Source organism: Coffea arabica, chromosome 5e (assembly GCF_036785885.1).
Source record: "Coffea arabica cultivar ET-39 chromosome 5e, Coffea Arabica ET-39 HiFi, whole genome shotgun sequence".
In the NCBI taxonomy this organism is placed as follows: Eukaryota; Viridiplantae; Streptophyta; class Magnoliopsida; order Gentianales; family Rubiaceae; genus Coffea; species Coffea arabica.
The window spans coordinates 54243281-54265005 of record NC_092318.1 but is presented as its reverse complement, the minus strand read 5'-3'; the positions used below and the strand labels follow the sequence as shown (position 1 = coordinate 54265005).

Genomic DNA, 21725 nt, shown 5'->3' with positions numbered 1-21725 from the left:
GGGCGTATGACGAATATGAATATGAATGCTGATGCCTGAACCCTCTGATGGGAGATGGATGGCAAATCAACCACATTTCAAATATGAATTGTTTTTTTTTTAAATTTTCTGCTGCTGTCTGATATGCGTCATGTGTGTGTGTGTGTTTCGGTGGTGGGGGAGTTGGTGGTGCATATCTGACCAGAGAGGAGGTGGGCTCGCTGGATAACTTGAGCAGTTGGACAAGTTATTGCAATCAAATACATATGAGGTGAGTTTTCTGCTAAAAGAAAAAGCAACAAAATGTTCCTAAGAAGGAAAAGAACACACGCATACCATACCATTCAAGATCGTTTTCTTGGACTTGTTGCTTTCTTTTCAACCTCTAGGCAACAGGCAAATCCCATATTTAACCTTAGATGCCTTTTGCACATGCCTTTGGAGATGATGGTGAATTGACCATCCTACAGTAATTACCGGGCAATCAAGCGTTGCGAGTAGCATACAGATAAAGACACAAGCGCTTCTCTATCAGATCACTCTCACAGTAGCATTAACATGTCCGAAACATTTTGACTACTAGTAACAAACTGTGATCCTTTACTCTAATGGTGAATATACAATCCAAAGGAATCATCAAAGTGTACATATATATATATATATATATATATATATATCAAACTTCCATTTATCGACAGCTGAAACACAAGTACGCTCAAGACTCGTGTGGATCGAGAGCTTTTAATTCAAGGGGAATAAAATAAATGCAGCTGCCCCCGTTCCCATGATGCAAGCAAGTCTAACCAATCCAAGAGACGGAAATGAATTGGCTGGATTGAGAGCATCCGAGTAAAAGACAGGTGGTAAAGGCAATAAACATATTATAATCAATCAAAATGAGCAAGGGAAGAAAATGAGGATATGTTACCAGACAACTCAAAAAAGTGCTTGAGAATGTGTCCCATCTCATTTAGCACCTCATAGTTACAGTGTCAAATAGTACATAATCAGCCCCCAGAACAGCAGCTTTATCAGTCAATCTCAATGTGATTTCTTTTTTTTTAAACAAAAAAAAAAACCCAGTATTTCGCTTCCATATGTCTAACTGTTCTTGTAATCTGAAAAGCATTTGCAATCGGCTTTACTTATTCTATTCATGCTCCTAGTGTACAATAACTATACCTTCAACATGCATTCCGCAACCCATGACAAGTAAAACACTGTTTACGAAAACAAAATCATAGTTTACTCCCCGGATTCCTGGGCCAGCAGAACACGATGAATTGTGGACTGTAAGGTTCCAAACATGCAATGTTGGCAGAAGCTACAAAGTCCAACTAGCGAAAGTTTCACCGCTTATACTTCACACCAGCAGCTAAGAATTTAAGTTGTTCAAAGTGGGAACTCTTTCTGAAGGAAATCAAGATTTCGTGAGTCACAGGCTTCCAGCATATCATTCCGTGAGGCACAGCTGCAAAGCGAAAGGAATATATGAGCTCAAAGTTGAGTACAGTAGAGACAACAAGAGGGTGTTTCTCAAACTGCCTACCTCAAAGAGATTCTCAAATATTGCCAAGCATTATCAGCCTTGGGATTCATTGCGAGAGCCCGGACATAGTAACGAATGGATTCCTCATACATGCCCTGAAGAAAACCATGCAGACATTCTAGATTACCTAAAGGCAATATAACTAACAACACGGTCTAATGCTTCCACATATTTCCTAGAATCTAACTCAACCTCACATGCACCGTGGGGAAACACGAGATCAAACTACAGGTTATGAAGATTCAAAACAAAAAAAAATAATCAGCAACTCGAAACAGGGGTAATTCCAAGTAAATGCGCTCAGGCAAATTCCTTTTTTCTTTTTTATCCTTTAAATGGCGCAGAAACAAAAACAAAAAAAAAAAACCAGAAAAGTCCTTTTGCATCATTACAATTCCAGTTCCCATCTTGTTGCACTTGAATACATAATCAGAAAGAGTCTTGCTGCACCAAATATTTTCTTACATCTAAGTAAAGCACATGTTGCTAGCAAAGTGATGCTCCTCAAAAGAGATTAGAACTATATACCACCAAAAGACTTAACATGAACTGGTAAAGAGATTACCTGGTTGGCATAGCTGATTCCCATGTTTGCCCAAGCACGCACGTAGTTGGGCTTTAAATCTAGAGCCTGTCAAGAAGAGATTAAACCTGAAGTTTGAAATTTCATTGAGAGAAAGAGCGAGAGAGCTATTTCAAGTAAACCAACAAATCATCGAAATTTTTAAGGATAAACCATGGTTCTGAACCAGCAACGCCTGTTGTCCACATCAAACTAAACATATGCATCCCAAGCCTAAAAGTACGATTCATGACGTCCCTTTATTTGCCAATACATTACCATAATATATATATATATATATATATATATAGAGAGAGAGAGAGAGAGCGAGGGAAAGGGGGGGGGGGAGGTGAGAGGACAACCAATTAAATCTTAGTAATGCAGTCTACAGGTTCCACTCTCCCCTCAAGCAAACAGTAGAAGCAAGATGACAGATTTGAAAGCACGACGATCCATTTGTATTGCACTTTTTGACCAAAAACATCATACTTGCACCAATATCTCAGTCCATCGGAATGCTGCAATAACTTGAGAGCCAATAAGATCTCTACTACATTTCATGCATAATACTCAATGACGCATGCCTGTAACCTAATATGTATAATATAAGAACTATAAATTCAAAAATGCATTGAATATTAATACATCCAATCTGAGGAGTCACTGTCACCTAGGTATTTTTATGCTGAAGCCCCAGCTTAACTGTCACAATTGACATCACAAACACAAGCAAAAGGGAACTGGAACGGACAGTTACCTGTTGGTAAGCCAATATAGCATCAGCACTCTGCACGCTATTAGCCTGTGTTGCTCCAAGCTTGTTCCAGAGTGAGTAATCCCGTGGTTTCAGCTTCAAAGCTGTCTGAAAGGATTCAATGGCTTTGTCATATTCTCTGGATAAGTTGTACAAAACTCCAAGTACAATGTGCACATCAGCATCATCAGGTGACATTCTAGCCGCATCACTGAAGTATGTGGCAACCTGAGTGAACAATCAAACCAGTATCTCAAATGAAGACTATTTTGCAGGTATACTTGGAAAAGTGCTAAGACTGCATCTCTACGCTATAACGAGGTAGCAGATCAAGTTATTCATCAATGACCAGGCAGAGACAAGCAATTATGTCAACCCTTACATCACCGTAATAGAGAGAATCAGGCTGATTTGGAGGGACAACTGTTCCATACTTTGGGTGATGGCTTAGCCAACTGTACAAATACTTCAATGCAGCTGCTTGTTCCAGTTCTGAGAATTTTAAAGACGTGTGTTAGATATCATTCTACAGCATCACATTTACAGTTTTAGGATTAGTGTGTGTAATTGGTCCTTCAGTTCAACATTATACTGCACATAAAACACATAGACAACAAAATTATGAGGAAATGATTGCTAGAATTAGTTAGGCAAAATCTATTCATCACAAAGTAAAAATTTTCTAAATACATGGTAAAGTACATACTGACCATTTGTGTGACTCACACCAAGTGCAAGAAGAACCTCCAGATTTGTAGGATCAACCTCCTGTGCACGCATCATTGCTGCAATAGCCTGTAAGCCACAAAGAATACCATAAAAAAACTAATAAGATATCCAATTATACATAACACCAGCATTTAGTTTGAAAAGGCAAATGAAAAAATCTGCTAGAGAATACAAATGATAACAAACAAATATTGTCTAAGCAGCAAGCATTTAGGTTGAAAAGGCCAACAAATATTGTCTAAGCAGCATTTAGTTTGAAAGGGCAATTGATTTCAACCACAAAAAGGGGCCAAATATAGTCTAAGCAGCTGCGGAAACGTCCAAATTCTCCTAAACTATGATATGTGATTGTACAGTATACCTACCAAGCACATATTTCCAGAAAAAAAAAAAAAAGACCTTCCTAGCCATCAGACGTAAATAGTCAACCAAGTAGTTCCATGTAATGAGCTCCTCACTTCCAGCTTGGCAAAGCAAACTCCGAAGCAGTCACTTGACCTTCCAAACGCAACTTGGCAAAGGAAAGTACGTTAAAGAGCCTATGGAATTCTTGTCAACCATGTCCATGTATAATTACCTGATCATAGCTCTTTTTTTTTTTTTTTCAAGTTAAAGCTGTTTCAAGGTGTTCGGCTTTTGCCTTCTGCATTTAGCTTATTTCAAGCTGAAAAAGAAAAAGGCCAACTCTAAAAAGCAGTTCTTAAGGTACTTTTGAAAACAGCTTTTAGCTTTTCAGAACATTTAATCCCAAGAACTGGTTTCAGTTTTTTCAACAAATTTTGAAAAATCAGCTTAAGAAATAGTAGTAGCTGGTGAGTATAAGCCCATCGAAAACTTTCGATGTTCAAAAGTAGCAAAAAGAATGAACTTTAGAATCTGCACAGAAAGATGAATTTCTGTTTAAGATGGATAGGAAAAACCAAAATGTAGTTTAATTGCACCATCCACGAGTTCCATAAAGAATAAAAGATCGCCTAGAACAGAACCTAATGCAAAATCTTCTTAAACAGTGCTTTTGCTGATGACAATTAATCCGAGCTTCACTTTTCGTACTCATGACTAAAAGATCCCGAAAGAGCTGAGAACCAAATTAGCCAAGAATATCACACAAACCAAAATGCACTAATCATTATACACATGCAGCAGAAAATTTTAAAAGAAAAAAAGAGAAGTTTCAGACACTGGGAAACATCAACAATAGCTCCAAACATTTCCAGACACTGAATAAACCAAATTAATAAGACTAACAATGCAGCAAAGCAAAGATTAAAGAGGAAACCAGTAAAATAGAGAAGAAACAATTTATAACCTGTTGATCATCATCATTTTCAGCATGGGCAATGCCCAGCAACCTCCAACCCTCAGCATTATCAGGATTTTTCAAAACCTCAGCCTCCAAAGCAAGAACTGCTTCACTTAAAAGACCCTTACGGAACAGTTCCTGGCCTTCTTTCAAAGGATTAGGATGACCAACATAAGGATTTAAATCAGAAAACACATACACTCCCCGTGATGATTCTGATTGTTGCTTGAGAGCAGTTTGTTCATTCAAATACCTAAGCATCAGTGCAACATGTTTTTTAAAGTTCAAAAAACCAAAAGATACCAACCTATTCAAGTTACCAAAAAACCTCCAATAAATGACAGACAAAGCTAGAAAAGGGCAGAAAGCAAAGAAGCACCACTAGCCTTGCTTTAATACTAAAATCACAGGGCTGCAAGAAATAAAGATAAAAAGAAACACAACATGTTGCAATGTTGCAGGGGAAAGAAAGAATGAGAGAATGACAGGTCAGAAGTAAACAAGAATGGTTCTTTAATGACACAGCAAAACTCGAATAAGATTACAGCAACAGACAGAAAGTGAAAACGTTCAATGCAAGTACAGAAAGAACTATGGTGTTTGCTGCATAAAAAACAGAAAGAAGCAGCACACAGAAAATTATTACAACTTGAACATCAATTATTTAGAGGGTTTGCTTTTACATTTCATTTTGATAGTAAGAGGACTTACTCATCGTAAGCACTAGCCCAGTTATCAGCCGAACTATCTCCAAATGTTCCTTCACCAACCTGACGCCCAAACTCTTCTGCCCAGTCGTTGACATGCAATTTAGAAAATTCATTCACCCACCCATCATCAACATGCCCACGTTCTGAAGCAAACTCATCCACCCATCCATTAGGTCCCTTAGAAAGCTGAAAAAAGTAAAGCATTATTAACCAAAAAAAAAAATTCATTTATTGATAGCAGCATTCAAAACTTAATTGATATACTGCTCGCCTAAATAAATAAAGTTTAATGCATTAAAATTAGAACTTCTGCATCCCACTGACAAAAGTGCAGCAAGAGAGTAAAGAATAGCACCAATTGAGAAGCTTCGAACCAAATAAAAAACAGATTCATGAACTTTTTCACAAGAAAGATAAAATGCACAAAGTCCATGATGACTAACTATGTTTACTTGCCTCTTCATGCACAAATTGATCAGCCCATGTCTGGCCTCCACTATATTGCTGTTGATATTCAGTTGCCCAATCCCCAGGTGCAGACAATGTAGCTGGTTTGATTTGATTGTCCTCAACAGTGATTTCACCACGACTCATCTTTGACACAAACTGAAAAAATTTTGAATTCTACAGGCCCAAAGAAGTTACAGTTAGTAACCAAAGCAGAAGTGCAGAGAGCACAAACTACTGTTAAAACCACTTTGCATTTACAAGAATTTTGACTTTTTCCTCACTGACTCTATAAGTAAGCAATCTTCTATCTGGTGACTTTTGTATTTGCTCAATGTGCTGTTACTGTGATTACTACTTAACTTTGACAGCAATAATTATTTACATAACTAAATAAATACTTCATTACACATTAAGATCAGAATGCCAACGCAACAAATATAACCTGAAATTTTGGATCATTGTTTTGAGCTAAAGTGTTTGCCAGCATACGAGTCTGCTCCATGGCAGCTAAATGAGGCATAGTTGCACCTCTTATATGATCCATTGATGCCAGCTGCGCATGCTCCTGCAAAAGTGTGATGAATTACACTACCATACAACATGGAAGACAAAGAATCCTAAAAAGAACCTCAAGAGAGAAGAAACCTTTTACATATCAAGAAGGGAGAGACACAGCTTCAGGCAAGTTGTCAAGAGCTGAGAATAATTAATTCTTGGAATACAGGGCAAAAATCTTAAGTGCTTAGACAGAGACCAAATTGTTTTCTTTCCCTTGAATTTGTATACCCTCATTTTACTTCCAGTCCGACACCTTAAGAGTACAAATTTCATAGATACACATTAAAGAATGGAAGTTGTGATTAGCAGAAATACAAGCAATTAGTGTTCTACATTGCCATCATTCTATGACAAAGTGGATAAGATGGAATATTTTTCTGAGAAACATTAAAGTTGAGGAACTTCTGTCATGACTTCAGCATTTAAAATAAATAGTATTGGTCATCAAATATGAGGAACATTATCTTCTTACATGCTCAAACTCAGAGGCCCAGCCATTAGCACCATGTTCTTGTTCAAATGACTGAACCCAAGTACTCGGATCACCATGTCCAACTGGATGCTGTGCAAACTCGGCAACCCATCCATCTGCTGGATTAGGTCCAGGTCTCATACCATGAGTCTCATGCCAATACTTCTCCAACTCCTTATATCTTTTAAATGCAGGGCCAGGGGCCCTGATATCATTGTCGATTTCTAAGGAAGATAACAATGCATTAACCTGAGAAGAACCAGGAGACATTTTTACTCATCAAAACTGCTCAAGTAACATATAAAGGATAAGACAGAATGCCACAGAGGACATAGTGTTGAAGCAAGTAATGGCATTACTCCACCCAAAAAAAAAAATTTAAGTTTCACAAATTCCTGATGTTAAATTTTGAATTTCAAGTGGCAAAATCATAAAATCTCTTAGAACGTGCAAGCTGATTGAAATAAATGACGTGTAAAGATCATAACACCATATACAAGCTTTCCAACAGTAACCGAACCAATCGATCAACATGAATTGCTTATATGGTAAGGGTAACATTTCATAAATTACTGAGCAGTTAGCCTCCTAAAGTGCGCACATGACCAAACCAAAGCTGTAATGTAATAGATAGAAAAGGATAAAGCATTGTGACAATTTAGAAGTAAATTTAAATAAACCTACGCAGACCTTCAGAGGGAAAACTTCATGCAATTTTCCCAAAAATGTGTACGAATCAAACCTGTGCATTGATGAAGTCTTCACTCTTATCAGCAAAAAAGTGTCGAGCCATTATACTACTCCGATCACGTATACATTGTTTATCACCCGCAGACAGTCCCAACACTGGAAGTGTGGCAGGACAAAAAGGAATGCCACCATGGCTACTGTTCACAAATGAGTGCAGAAAGCTTGACAATACTCTTTGAGGTGGCCCTGCAGCAGATGAAACAAAGGAGATAAAACCTAGAAGAATGTTAAAAAAAGTGCTATGTCACATTAATCCTACTCATCGAATAGTTATGCATTACCATTCGTATCTGGCTGACGCAGCATATGCTCAGGAGGAAAATTGACTTGAGGTCTCTGTATGTCATCCCAAACATCAGCAAGCCCATGCTGATCTGCAGAGCGGAACCCTCTAAGGAATTCTGAGCCCTGACGAATTCAAGAAGATGACAAGAATGATCCATCATAAACAAAAAATGAAAAAGTGAAAACTCCAAGAGGAAGAATAATAACCTGGGCATTAGGTTGCAGAGGGTGATCAAGTTCTGACCCAGGAAGGCCTGACAATGGCTCACCAGTCCCTACAGAGGCACTGCCATCAGATGGAATAGCCGTTGATGTAGGAATCTCTCGAAGCCTTTCCTGCTTAGACAAGAAATACCATTAATTAGCATTCACAACTAATTCAGGATGAACCAGTAAGACAGTATACTCGAACAGAAGTACTGTCACGAGTAAAATAATTTATCTTGAAACTATAAGCTGTAGTTACCCAAATGAAACAACAACAATCTAACCGTCCAAAATAAACAGCAACCCCGACAAGGGGGGGAAAATGTTCAATTTTTTACATAATTAAGAACGTGCTACAAAACCCAGAAACTGGAGCTGAATTGCTCAAGTAAAAGATAGCAATGCTATCCAAATTCAAGTAAGCATAAAAGCCCGATTTCTTTTTTGCTTTCCTTTTTATTTTTGGGGGCGGGAGAAAGGGGGTTGGATAAGTTCTGAGCGGAAAATGCAAGACAAGCCAGAAAACACTTCTTTTTAACCCCAATTCACAGAAGGGTCACGGAAGATCCACCTGATATGGCAGTTAAAATTCGTGATTAAACACGAAAAGTTTATAGCATGAAGTACTGACTTGAATATAGAACAGTAAAATTCAAGTAAAGAAGAAGTAATTGCCGACCTGGGTTTTAGAGGAAGAGCCAAGGAGGGCGTTAGCTAGAGAACCGAGCGGATTCGACGAAGAAGAAGACCCCGAGGTGGCACACGCCGCTCCGCCGGAGACCAGCTCCCTCATCGCCATACTTGAAGACTGCTCTCCTGTCTATTTCTCCCTCTATTGCTTCAGTTTACTCGCTTCCAGCTCCCCAAATCAATCTCCAGTAGTATTATAGCGATTAATTTTGTTCAGTTCTGATACTTTACAATCTTTTTAGATTATCTACCTAGGAGTAGGAGGATATTGGGATGGTTTTTCTGCCGTTTTGGTTGTAAAAATAGTTTTTCCTTCGTTTTGTCCTTCTTTTGAAGGACGAAGAAATGAAAATTAGAGAGAGAGGAAAGGTTTATCGTTATTTTTTAGAGAGGAATTGAACTATCAGAGGAGGAGGAGGACGGAGGAGGCAGGCAACGTTGTGCGTGGGGACAAAGATAAGGACGGATGAATACTGCTACTAATTCTATTTTTTTCCTAAGAAAAATACCATGAAAACGTAGCTCCGCATATTCACATTTATCATCTCATCATCATCATCATCGGCTGCTGTGGTTCAATCTGTATTAGTACTATTAAGTTTACATATATCTTAAATAATAATAATAATAATAATGATGTATATTTTCGCCAAATTTTACCATTAAACGGCAAGTTTTCGTATGGCTAACATAAAATTTTTGCTAAAAAAACAAAGACAATAATATAAAAAGTTTTAACAATCAATGGGATTGTGTATTATACCGACTACTATTTATTTTATTTTTTTTAATCTATTCATTAAAGGAAATTCTTTTTTATCACTAACCTTCTCACTTTGAAATTTTAATTTAGCCATTATTTTTTTCTTCAAAAAAGAAAGATAACAAAAAATTTTGGCAAATGAGTCTAAATAGTCATGTGCGCAACGAAAACTATGCGAAAATGCAAGAGAAGGCTTTCAAAATTGAAGGCTGTTTGAATTGATATTTCATGTAAAAAAAAAAAAATTACGCCTTCTATGAATATTTGTATTATCAATTTATAAATTATCATTTTTATTGAATTGCTATTTTATGCAAGAAAGAAAAGTTGCTCCTTTTATGAATATTTGTATTATAAATTTATAAATTATTATTTTTATTTTACATATATCACTTTTTTTTTCAAAATACTCTTAAAAATGACAATCCAAGCTAAATTTTTTATAATTGAACATATATGAGTAAATAAATCAGTTATTATAATAAATTTTCATATTTTAATCTACTAATAATTTTAAGTTTATGAGGTATTTATTCATTCAGAACAGGGAAAAAAAAGTTTTATGTTGCTATTAGAAAAAAAAAAAAAAGAAGCAAAATAAGTTAAATACACGAGCAGAACAATAACTAAAGCGAGTTTAATGGAATCGAAACGCAGGACAAATATAACAGAGTGTAGTTAACCTCAAATCACAAAGGCCTAAAACCCTGCTTCATCATCGTCCTCCTCCTAGTCCTCGAAAGAAAATTCCGGAATCCAACGACCAAGAAATCGACGGGAAGTAGAGAATGGCGTCGTCGTCGAGCAGCGGGTTAACGTTCAAGCTCCATCCGTTAGTGATCCTCAACATCTCCGATCACTACACTCGGGTCAAGTCCCAATCCCAACTCCCCCTGCTTTCTTCCGCTCACGCCTCCAACGGCGATGATTCCGCCCCCGCTTCCTCCGTACTCGCCTCCGCCCCTCCTCGGGTCTTCGGCTGCGTCATAGGGGTTCAAAGAGGCCGCACCGTCGAGATCTTCAACAGCTTCGAGCTTCTCTATGATCCCTCCACCCATTCCTTGGACCGCACCTTCCTTGAAAAGAAGCAAGAGCTCTGTACGATTGCCCCTCTACCTCTCCTGCCCTCCCCTCCTCTCCCAAAAAAAAATAAAAAAAATAGAGGAAGATTTATTGTTCAAGTAAACTGTGCTCGTGCTACTTTTCTTATCAGTATTGTTATTTTGGGAAATTTGTTGCAGATAAGAAAGTTTTCCCTAACTTTTATATACTGGGATGGTATTCTACCGGAAGCGATGCTCATGAATCGGATATGCATATTCACAAAGCTGTAAGTTTGCCTTCTTCAACGTATGTACATGTACCAGCTATTTAAGGGGGGCAAAAAAAAAAAAAAAGAAATATCTGGTTTGATTTTATTTCTCCCTTAATAGGGATATATTGCGTATGATTAATTTTGCGTTAAATTATGCTAAAGTGGAAGAGTCCCTTATGTCTAACTTCCTACTTTTGTTGCTGGTGTTTCTTTGGTCGTTATGCATCTTGGGGATGGCCTTTTTTATTTAGGGATGTTGAAGGCGCGTAGTACAACTGTGCAATGACATGTTAGGCATTTTCTATGAGTTTATATACTTAGCATTGAGCTGAGCTTATGCTTCATTTGGGGTGCAGATACTGTGAATTCCAGAATTATTGGGGATTATTTATTGGAATAGTACCATATGCATATGATATAATTTTTCACTTTGTATTGGGCCAGTACAAGTGTAGCTTATGCTTTTAAAAAAATGTCCGTATAGTGTGTTCAAGAAGCAGAGAATATTAAGGAAATCAAGCAAGTTTAGAACATTTTTGGCTGCTCTGAATATACGTCTCTTTCAGTTGTGAGTGCTGATTTTAAAAGCCTTATTATTGGTGATCATTCTGAATAGTGGTAGATACTTAAGGTTTGTAGAATTGTTTGCTGAGTTTTGATGTTAAATTTTTCGAATTGAATTTCTCGTATGTATATTCTGGTAAGCTAATGTGATCTGTCATTTATGTTTCCCCTTCAAACAGTTGATGGATATCAATGAAAGCCCGGTCTATGTTCTTCTCAACCCTTCAATCAATCATGCACAGAAGGATCTGCCAGTTACCATATATGAGAGTGGTAAGTTGTTAATATCCAGTAAAATAAGCCCTCATTAAATTCCGCTGTTTTCTTAAGATATGCCAGGTAGGTGATATATTTTCAATTGAGAAGGCCTGTAAGATCAAGTGTCTATTAAGGGCAATTTTAGATAGTTTTCCTGTTGCTGATGTCTTGATGTATGTTCTGGTGTTAATGGAGTTAGAGGAATCAAATTCATATTAAAGCTACTTTTTGAGTAAAGTGTTCCATTAAATGTATTGGGAAACCACACTATCTGTTGGAATTCTAGATGCTCGATTACTTGTTGAGGCAACATTATGTGAATTTCCTCCTGAATGTTGGTTTCCCAGCTCAGCCATGGCCTTATTTAAAATTCCCCATTGGTTTCCTGGAATAGATCCTTAATCATATGTTTCAGAACCTATAGGCTGTTCCTCTTGTCCGTCTAGATGCTTAGTTACTTTCACCGAGTCAGCATTATGTGAATTCCCTCTTAGAATACGTTAGTTTCTCACCTCAGCTATGGCCGCCTTTATAATTTTCAATGGCTTCCAGGACAGACCCTTAATCATATGTTTCAGAAACATTTCTATCATGAGAAACCACTTTAGGTACTTTCTTTGAGTTGATTATTGCACTGATTTTCTGATCCTTTTGTGCTATATGTGACTTGTTTACCTGTCAAAGAGCTGCATGTCATTGATGGGATTCCACAGCTTATATTTGTCCAAGCTAGCTACACCATTGAGGTATTTCACTTATCATTTATTCTTGAGATCATATCAAATGCAAGTGCCTGAGGTGACTAATTTAGTTGTAATTGCTATTAAGACTGTTGAAGCAGAAAGGATCTCGGTTGATCATGTCGCACATCTCAAACCATCTGATGGGGGTTCTGCTGCAACTCAGTGTGAGCTTTCCTTGCTTCCGTAACAACTTATGAAACTCACATTTATGATTGCTTCTGCTGATGTTCTGATTAGTTCTGCCCGTAGGAAGGCTAGGACATAACTTCCCGTTTCTTTTATTTTGGGTTGTTCAGTGGCTGCTCATCTGACTGGCATACATAGCGCCATCAAGATGCTAAATAGCAGAATCAGAGTGCTGCATCAGCATCTTCTTGGCATGCAGAAAGGTGGTTGTTTTTGCTTTTTTCCTGTGTCTGTAGACCACATTATATTAGGTGATGTGGAGTTTTTCCCATTGTTATTGACGACTAAAAGTTTCAATCTCCAATTAAGATGCATTTCTGGAAGAAATAATTTACACAGATCCAGAACTTCATTTGTTGCATTGGTACTCCAAATATAGGTGATATTCCATGTGAGAACTCCCTATTACGTCAAGTGTCAAGTCTATTGAGAAGATTACCTGCAATAGAGTCAGAAAAGTTTCAAGATGATTTCTTGATGGTGAGTGATCTCAATTCTTTGCCATATTTTGTGTAAAAGTTTCTAGCTTCATGGGGAGGGGATTATTTTCACTGCTATTGTTTTCTCTTTGTTTTTGCTGATGTGGAAGTAGTAGTACAAAAGTTTTAAATTAAATTCAAATTATTTTGTTGATCATGTTACTTGACTTTGTGGTTGAGTTACTCTTTTCACACTAATTTTGCAGGAGTACAGCGACACTTTATTGGTTACATACCTGGCCATGCTCACCAACTGTTCTAGGTATGATGTAATGCTTAATGAAATACATTTTCTCCATGTACTGCACTATAAAGTGTTTCAGGATATTTGATGAAGATTTTATATAACAAGTCCTGGATGTGTTCTATACATTGGCAATTCTGTTTCTTATCCATTATGTCAAAGCTCATTAGGATGGGTGGTTCGTTTCTGAGCCTTGTTAAATGGTTTGAAAACGTTTGAGAACTTATTGGTGGTAGGTTCTTTTAAGGAGGAATTATGGAAAAGTTGATTGGCACCATGAGCGAGATATAAGTTGGATCATTCTTTTCGAAATGAGAACTTCTGTCTTCAAGTTGACTCTATTGCTTGCGATGTCTAATATTTCATTCATCTGTGTGACAGTACAACAAATGAACTGGTCGAGAAATTTAACACAGCATATGACAGACATAGTCGAAGGGGTGGACGAACCGCATTTATCTGAGATGTGATTGAGCTTTAGAGTGACCATCCTGTATTTGATCCTCTTTAGTAGCTTTATAGAAATTAGGGACAATGTTTATTTTGAGCTTATTATGCATCTCTGTTTCATTTTCCTCTTGGTTGTAACTCTCTGGTATTCCAGAGTTTGAGAAGACGAAAAGGTATTGGGTTAGCTGGCTTTTGTTCTGGGGATTGTAGCAGAGGATTTTTTTCTAGTACAGAAGCTGTTTGCTTGTTTTGGTATTTACGGTATCCTCGGATTAGGGATGTTATATATATCTACACACAAATTAGGGTGCGTGGGTGTTTGGTGCCTGTGGTTAGAGAGGATTTTTCATTGGACAAATAATAGTACATTTCGGAAAGAAATACGTCGTCAAATATGACAAAGCTAATAATAGTACATTCTAATTGCAACACACACTTGTATAATTTATTTTATCAATGTTTTTACAATTTTATCATTTTCAAGTGATTCCTATAGATATCAGTTGAAAATCGCTGAAAATCAGACATAAGTTCTTTAATATCCTTCAACGGCTAGTTATAGTAATATGTTAATTGCACAACATGTTATTATATTTTCGTGTTAATTGTACAAGAAAAGTCACATGTCAATTAAATGTGTGTATAACATTATTTCAGTAATTATATCAACGCATAAGTTTATATGAATTGTATTCAATGCAAAAGTGGTTGTAAAATAATTTCATATTTCAAAAATACTCAAATGTGTTCATAAATCAAAGTTTTAAATGTAGCAAAATAAGGGCATTTTAATAAATATATTTAAACATATGTTGTTTTTAATTGTATCAAAAGTTTTAAAAAAACTATATAATATTTCACATTTTTAAAAAGTCTCTATCCATGCGATTGAAATTCGAACTTCCTTTATTCACAAGTCATTCTTATATAAACCTTCTTTACTCATAACTCATTCTTATATTATATAAGGGTATATCGGATTGTGATCTCATGCGTGTGGAAATTTTCTTTACGTGATGACGAGTCAATGGAGCGTCTCTCCGCACTTGAGCAGGAGTTTAACGCCAACAGAAGTGGAGTCTTTTTTTATTATTATTATTTTTTGAGTGCAAGAATGACCGGGATTATGGCCTTCAGTTTTGATGAAGCATATAGTTTAAAAAGGGATTGCAATTCACCGCTTAGACTAGAAGTTTAAGAAAAAAAAACGCATAAAAGTCTACTATTTAATACATGCTAAATCTTTAGGTTATATTACCAAAAAGCCAAAAGAAAAGAAAAACTTTGTATAAAGTTCCTATGCATGAACCAGACTTGACATTGGCCGCGAATGTACAAAAAATGAACGCACATTGGATGTCAGCCACCATGAGGCCTGTGAAATTGCCATCCATCATGACATCCTATTTCACAACCATCAAAACAAAGGGTCAGCCACGCTCGTTCTTTGCAAATTTGAGCAAAGTCATCTTTTCTGGAAGCTGCGGCAGTGAGGCCAACGCCGAGCCACCTCAAATTAAGGAATGATGGCTTCCTCAAAAATCCCACCAATTCGATAGCAGACAATCTAGGGCAGTGAAAAACATCGAGCCTTTTGAGAGGTGAAGTTCCATCAAGCGGCCTTCTCTTTAAAGCTAATGCTTTTAATGAAGCATCTGTCACAAAGAAGCAATACCTCATACATAACTCAGTAACCGCTTGAGCGGATGAAGCAATGGTATAAATAGCTTCATCCGATATTCCTGGCATGTAACCAACATCCAGAGATGCAAGTGTCTTGCTAATTGTCCCTCTACCCAGCAATAGAAGAGAAATTCCTTTATCAGTTATTCTCCGACAGCCCCTAAGACGTAAACGTGCAATGGGAGAATGTCCACCGCCAAGAACAGCAAGACCATTGTCAGTCACATCAGCCCCACTAAGGTTTAATGTTGCAAGTTTATTGAAAAATGTCAAGCAGCTAAGGCATGTATCTGCTATGCTCCTGCATCCACACAAATCGAGCACCTCTAACCTAGTACAAGATGCCAGTTGCAATACAGCTTCACTAGTTATAAGGTTGCATGAAAACATCTTCATCTCAACAAGGGTATCTGCAGCGCCTGCCATACTGTGAAAGGTCAAGTCTGATAGCAGAGATGCATTACGAATTTCAAATCGTTTCAAATTTCGGCAAGAGTGCAAAATTGCTGAAAAGCCGGCATCAGTAACTGTGGAAAATCCACCAAAGGTAACAGATTCCAGGCCTCTACAATTCTCAGAAAGAAGAAACATTGCCAAGTCGTTTATCCGTTTGAAACATACAGGATAATTCTGTCTACTACGTACAATTGAGAGAGCAGTTAGACGCCGACAAGACCCCAAGGACTGTATCCCATTATTGGTCAGGTCATGAGGCATGAGTGGCTCCTTGTACGTTCTGTCTTCAAGATTCAGCTCAACTATAAGGGGAAGTGCATTGACGATGCAGATAACAAGTTCATCACTGATAATGTCCAATACGAGTGATAAATGCTGTAGCTCAGTCGGCGGATGAAGAAGAGCAGCTGGGATAGAGCTAAAAGTGGATGTGATTTCTAATGAATTACCAACATTTAAATGTTCTTGTAGTAATTGAATTGCACTCTGTTCACCCACTTGCTGAAGCTTTAAAAATCTGAGACTTCTTGGCAAAAACGGCTGAATGGATTTTATACTGTACACATCATGTTCTATTTCTCGTATTTTAAGAGATAAAGACTGTAGGAAAAAGAATTTTAAATCAGTGACCAAACTCTTTTCTGCTAGATGTCAATATTGCTAAGTAGCATGCTTTAGTGATCACGAATAATAAAACGAACAAAATGGACTAGGGATTGCAGTTTACCTCCAACTGTATAAGATTTTTAAGCATCTCAACAAGATTTTTCTCGAAGAGTTCAGGTAACTGTTCCCCAACTAATTCCAGCGCGAGAACCCTGATGTAATATCAGAAAGAGCACAAAGTAAGTATACAAATTAAAAAGCTTCTAGAGGGACAATTCATTGCAGACAAGTTCATGTAGCATTTAGCATGTCCATTCAGCAGCATTGCTTGTACCACCCCAAATTTCTCAGATACATCCAGGGAACTCTTCAACAAATGAACTAGCTTTGTGATCGACAATATGATCGAGTTTAGAACTGACTTAACGTTGGCGGTCTTTCAATTGAAAAGCATAAACATATTATGGCCCAAAAATGATGAAAATTAATTACAATGGAGTCTTAAAACCACTATGGTAAAAATATAACAGCGAGATGCATGTATAGCAGGGACGAAAAAAAAAACAAAAAAAAGTGGCGCACTCACTTGCTTATCAGTTATCACTAAAGTATCCATTTACACAGGCAATTCTGACAGCTGCTTTTTTTGAACCATAATCCTAAAGCAAGTTTTCTCTACAGCTATGAAAGTTCAGGACATAGTCTGCATCAGGCTCCATTTAATATGAAAGAAAAATCTGTTAGGTAATCTAGGAAAAAACGAAAAGTAGTACCTCAAATTAGGGCAACTCCTCCCAATTGAAGTGAAAAGAGAATAAGACAGCAAGCAACCCTTCAACAAATTTAATTCTTGGATATTAGCTCCAAGAATACCTATGACTGAAGAGGTCTCCAGGCGGAGGCAGTCAATAGTGACACTCCTGACACCACTGAACCTATGAAGAATGTGATTCAGAGTCTGAGCATTCGGAGCAAAAACCTGCCATGTTGTTCGGTTCATTGATATTTGCATAACTCAAAAAAAAAAGAAGAAAATATATAACAACAACAAGGGAAATGAAAAAAAAAGGAACAAAATTGCGATCCTACGGGTAGAAAAATGTGCACTTATATTTGCTAATCAAGCTATAATAAATGAAGTGAACAAATCCAATTTCTACAGGTTTCTGTACAGCATTATAGCAAGCAATTTTACGGGTACTATCATAAACAGTTAGCAAAAGCCATCTTTCTTAAAGTTTCACAAAGAATCAACAATTCGGAAAACAAAAATTAGATTTTGTTCCCGACGAAAATTGTCAATTTGGGCAGTGAAGTCGACTTAACAGAAAGATCAAGCGAGGGAAGAGTGGAAAGATGTTGAGCGACAGAGGAGCGGAAGGCCCTGGAAGCACACGCCGTGGAGCAAAGCGATTCCAAGTCTAACTTTTCCAGAATTTCAGTGATTAGGGTGTCCGGTAGCCCCTCCAGTGAACGGCCGCCGCCCGCTGCAACCTTGTTGCCGCCCTTCATTGATTTTAATTTTTTTTTTTAAACTTTTTGGGCTAGTGGTGATCTTGAGTACCCAATCCGTACAGTTAACGTTTACAAGGGTTTAAGCCAAAAGAAACCACTTACTACAGCATATGCTTCGTGCCTCTTATCTCCGAGTAACTGCTGAAAGCGTGTTTTTTATTACCTGCTGCTCTATGAAAAAGGCTCAACGGGTGCAAGTCAACAGAGCTACTTAGAGTGGCTTGGTACTCAGCTCTGGCTCAATAAAAATTTAGATCGAATTCAAACTTGAATAGCTTGTTTTAGAAATTGAGCTTTAACTCCAAAATTATCTTCGGAAGTACTCAACTCGACTAGATAAAAATTTAGATCGAATTCAAGCTCGAATGAGTTGTTTTAGAAATGAGTCGAGCTCGAACTCAAAAACTATTTTCGGAAAACAAAATTTTGAACAGAGGCTATGATGTGGGAAGTTGCAATGGAAATTCGTGCAGACCTTTGCTCTCACAGAAATCTAAAGTGTAACTTTTGAGATACACCACTAATAAGCTGAACTTGTCAAATAATTCATCATCAATTCAATAATGTCAATGTTCATGGTACAAATGCTCTTATTACATTTCATGAATCAAAATCTTCCTTAGCAACTGATTCCAGCGCCACAGGCTTCGGTCAAACCGAAAGCTCAGTTTTTGATACAAGGATGCCGTCACTATCTGCATACAGCCATTCCCCATTGCGGATCAAGGTTCCTGCAACAACAACTGGGATGTGCTTTTCACCAATACCCTTTTTGTTAGATTTCTGGGGGTGGGATGCCAAGGCTCTAATTCCAACATCGCAGGAATTTATCTCATCCACGTCTCGAATGCACCCATTGACTACAATTCCAGCCCAACCCATATTTTGGGCTAGCTGTCCCAAGTTTCCTCCTACCAAGGCGCACCTCATGCTTCCTCCACCATCTATTACAAGTACTCTGCCTTCGCCTCTAGTTTCAAGAGTCTCCCTAACCAGCACGTTGTCCTCAAAGACCTTAAGAGTGACTATGGTCCCTGAGAATGCTCGACACTGACCATAAATCTGGAAAACGGGTTGCAGTACCCGCAGGTCACCACTAGCCAGAAGTGCTGCATTTGTATCACAAGCTTCAGCTGTCGCTAAAGACGCCATGTCTGCCCCTTCATTGCAACACACCTTAAAATTAGCAAAACTCACAGCAAAGTCATATGCAACCACAAATCTTCGGATGCTTTTTACTTGTACCGAGTATTCAACTCATGCTGCAACCTTTTTAGTTTGTTTGTGGACAAATTCAACAACCAAAACCAAAATTGCTCATTTTTAGGTGCTGTTTTCAATTCATCCGAGATGTCTCCAAGTAACTGTAGAGGACATGACAGATGCAGATGGCTTCACTAAAGAGGACGGAAGGAATATTTTATTCATGTTCATGCTGTGTTAAGGAAGGATGCAGCTGCAAATCTTGAACCCAAGAAAGTAAAGTGGAAATTTTTCTCATCTCATATATCCCTGATAATTTTTGGTGATGCAATGCTAATACGCATCGGAGACTACTTCTTGCAAATCCTTTACAAGCATGACACTCAGCTACTTATATCAATGACAATGCATTATATCTGGCTTATGAGCTCAAAGTTAACAGAGAATCTTGGAAAGTGTTTAGCAGCAGTGTCTATGAAAGCTTAGAGGATGAATGGGATAGTTGCACACTCAAGGCACTAACCAAAACAATCTCTTGTCTACTTTAAACGACCTTTCATCCCCTTAAGAGGGGCCAGGAAGTGATCTGATTTCTTCCAGCACCTAACATGTGCAGTTCAAATTTACCACATTCCTCTGCCCACATCACAACCTTCAAGCAAAATTGAAGAGTTGGTTGGGAATTCTAAAAGATCCGGTCGTGATGATAATTGATAACTACTCCATTTTCTAATGCGAAATGAAAAAGTAGAATAAATTTTGCGTCTGAGTCTTGTAACGTAAAGGACTATGAACTACATCAGCAAAAATCCTTTGCATCCTATTGCCAAGAAATTCAAAATTGTCAGAGGTGCAAACCTTTGTAAAGGATCAAGTAAGTACATAGATTCAGTGCATAAGAAGAGCACGGCAAGCTTGGGTGAAGTTATGAAACAGATTTATCTTCGCATTAGGGATTGCCACAGTAGTTCTAGGAGACTAATTAGAGTTGATCATTATCCCTGGCAGTCATAGAGTTGTAGGTTATTGACTTGTGAGATAGCATATCTTGGGCCAGATTTGCTAGGATTATCCTTTATTCCCACTTTCTTTCTCTTAATAGCTACTGCTACTTCATACGCATGCAAAGTACAAACCGGATTTGAAGCTTTCTTAAGCACCTTGCAGTGCCCCAAATTGCTTAAAAAGTACTTTAATCGGATTACTAGAACAATTAATTATCATTAGCAAAACCCAAGAAAGCTGGTTGTCGTGACATTTCTCCCGAGTTGCGGAGCAAGGCAATAAGATACAGCAAACTGAAACTAGCAACACATTACTAATTATCAGGACAACAAATTATTAACTGACGAACCCCAAAACACTTGCCCACCCCGGAAACCCGGCATGCGGATTAGTTAAAGAATTGACCTCCCTCTTTCTTTTTCTTTTTTTTTTTTTAAAAAAAAAACTTTTCCACTGCACCCTTCCTAACCCTAACAGATCCACAGAAACATAAATTAATTGACAAAACACCAACAAGTCAGGCGATCTAGTCCCTCGACAAGGTCTATCCCAGCATTTAAATCAAATCAAATCAATACAATTTCCTGCACAAAACAGAACCCGTTTTTATAATTATACTACTAGTTCCAAGCTAACAAACACCCTTTTTTTAGTTCATAGCCAAGAACCCAACCCAACAAACCCTTTGCATAGAATACCGAAACAAAAGCAGGAAGATTCTAATTTTAATCTTACCTGGTTGAGGAAAACTGAAAGTAAACAAAGCTAATAAGCTGAAGAAGTGGCGGCGATTCGCGAGTCAGGGTAAGTGATTATCCCCAGCTTGCAATTGCTCAGACCATTTTTTTTTTTTAAAAAAAAAAAAAAAAAAAACAAGGCCGCTCATCATCTTCATGGCGTAGGCGTGGGTGCCACAGAACGCAAGACGGCTGATTCCGTTTCGCGTGCTCGACTAGTTGTCTAATGAAAAACAGAAATTACGCGTACTATTTTAATTGGTATTTATTGTTTAAACCCCTCAAAATGTACATATTGTCCTTAGGGTGTCGATAAAACTAAACTATTATGTTTTCAACTGGGAAATTCCAGCTAAAGGTTTTGATTCCTTCCCTTCCAATTTTCACCTTATTATACTCGTACGCTCTGAAATTTATATATGTTGTATCGAGTTAGTAGTGTGTGTCATCTGACTAAAAACTCTTCTAAAAAAGGTTAGATTTGGAAATTTTTGTTCACATTTTTTTTCAAATGCTTTTA

At 37.6% G+C, this 21725-nt stretch overlaps 4 protein-coding genes across 6 annotated transcripts; 1 reads left to right on the top strand and 3 right to left on the bottom strand.

Moving 5' to 3' along the window:
• Window positions 1–924: 924 nt before the first annotated feature.
• Window positions 925–9557, bottom strand: LOC113688128 (peroxisome biogenesis protein 5). Of its 2 annotated transcripts, XM_027205804.2 has the most exons (15): window positions 8988–9557; window positions 8309–8437; window positions 8098–8224; window positions 7809–8002; window positions 7067–7315; window positions 6479–6601; window positions 6043–6210; window positions 5588–5772; window positions 4883–5129; window positions 3555–3639; window positions 3227–3336; window positions 2848–3072; window positions 2094–2159; window positions 1529–1623; window positions 925–1450 (listed from the first exon to the last, which is right to left on the bottom strand). In XM_027205804.2, the coding sequence occupies exons 1-15, from the start codon at window positions 9105–9107 to the stop codon at window positions 1372–1374; spliced, it is 2202 nt and encodes a 733-aa protein (XP_027061605.2). In that variant the 5' UTR covers window positions 9108–9557; the 3' UTR covers window positions 925–1371. The 2 variants fall into 2 exon arrangements, 1 of the variants encoding a protein (XP_027061605.2); XR_011814631.1 differs by lacking the exon at window positions 925–1450 and having other exon boundaries at window positions 1549–1623; window positions 2094–2179.
• Window positions 9558–10394: 837 nt separating this feature from the next.
• Window positions 10395–14255, top strand: LOC113743245 (COP9 signalosome complex subunit 6a-like). The gene is made up of 9 exons (XM_027271208.2): window positions 10395–10859; window positions 11003–11091; window positions 11820–11913; window positions 12583–12644; window positions 12727–12805; window positions 12938–13030; window positions 13207–13307; window positions 13513–13568; window positions 13932–14255. The coding sequence occupies exons 1-9, from the start codon at window positions 10550–10552 to the stop codon at window positions 14011–14013; spliced, it is 966 nt and encodes a 321-aa protein (XP_027127009.1). The 5' UTR covers window positions 10395–10549; the 3' UTR covers window positions 14014–14255.
• Window positions 14256–15155: 900 nt separating this feature from the next.
• On the bottom strand, window positions 15156–18353 carry LOC113688607 (F-box protein At-B). The gene is made up of 4 exons (XM_027206481.2): window positions 18072–18353; window positions 17519–17724; window positions 16867–16957; window positions 15156–16739 (listed from the first exon to the last, which is right to left on the bottom strand). The coding sequence occupies exons 1-4, from the start codon at window positions 18255–18257 to the stop codon at window positions 15360–15362; spliced, it is 1863 nt and encodes a 620-aa protein (XP_027062282.1). The 5' UTR covers window positions 18258–18353; the 3' UTR covers window positions 15156–15359.
• Window positions 18354–18784: 431 nt separating this feature from the next.
• LOC113688513 (putative 4-hydroxy-4-methyl-2-oxoglutarate aldolase 3) lies at window positions 18785–21433 on the bottom strand. 2 transcript variants are annotated; one of them, XM_027206341.2, is made up of 2 exons: window positions 21204–21433; window positions 18785–19414 (listed from the first exon to the last, which is right to left on the bottom strand). In XM_027206341.2, exon 2 carries the CDS (start codon window positions 19410–19412, stop codon window positions 18912–18914), a length of 501 nt encoding a protein of 166 aa, XP_027062142.1. In that variant the 5' UTR covers window positions 19413–19414; window positions 21204–21433; the 3' UTR covers window positions 18785–18911. The 2 variants fall into 2 exon arrangements, with proteins under 2 accessions (XP_027062142.1, XP_027062141.1); XM_027206340.2 differs by having other exon boundaries at window positions 18785–19420; window positions 21204–21431.
• Between the last annotated feature and the right edge of the window lie 292 nt (window positions 21434–21725).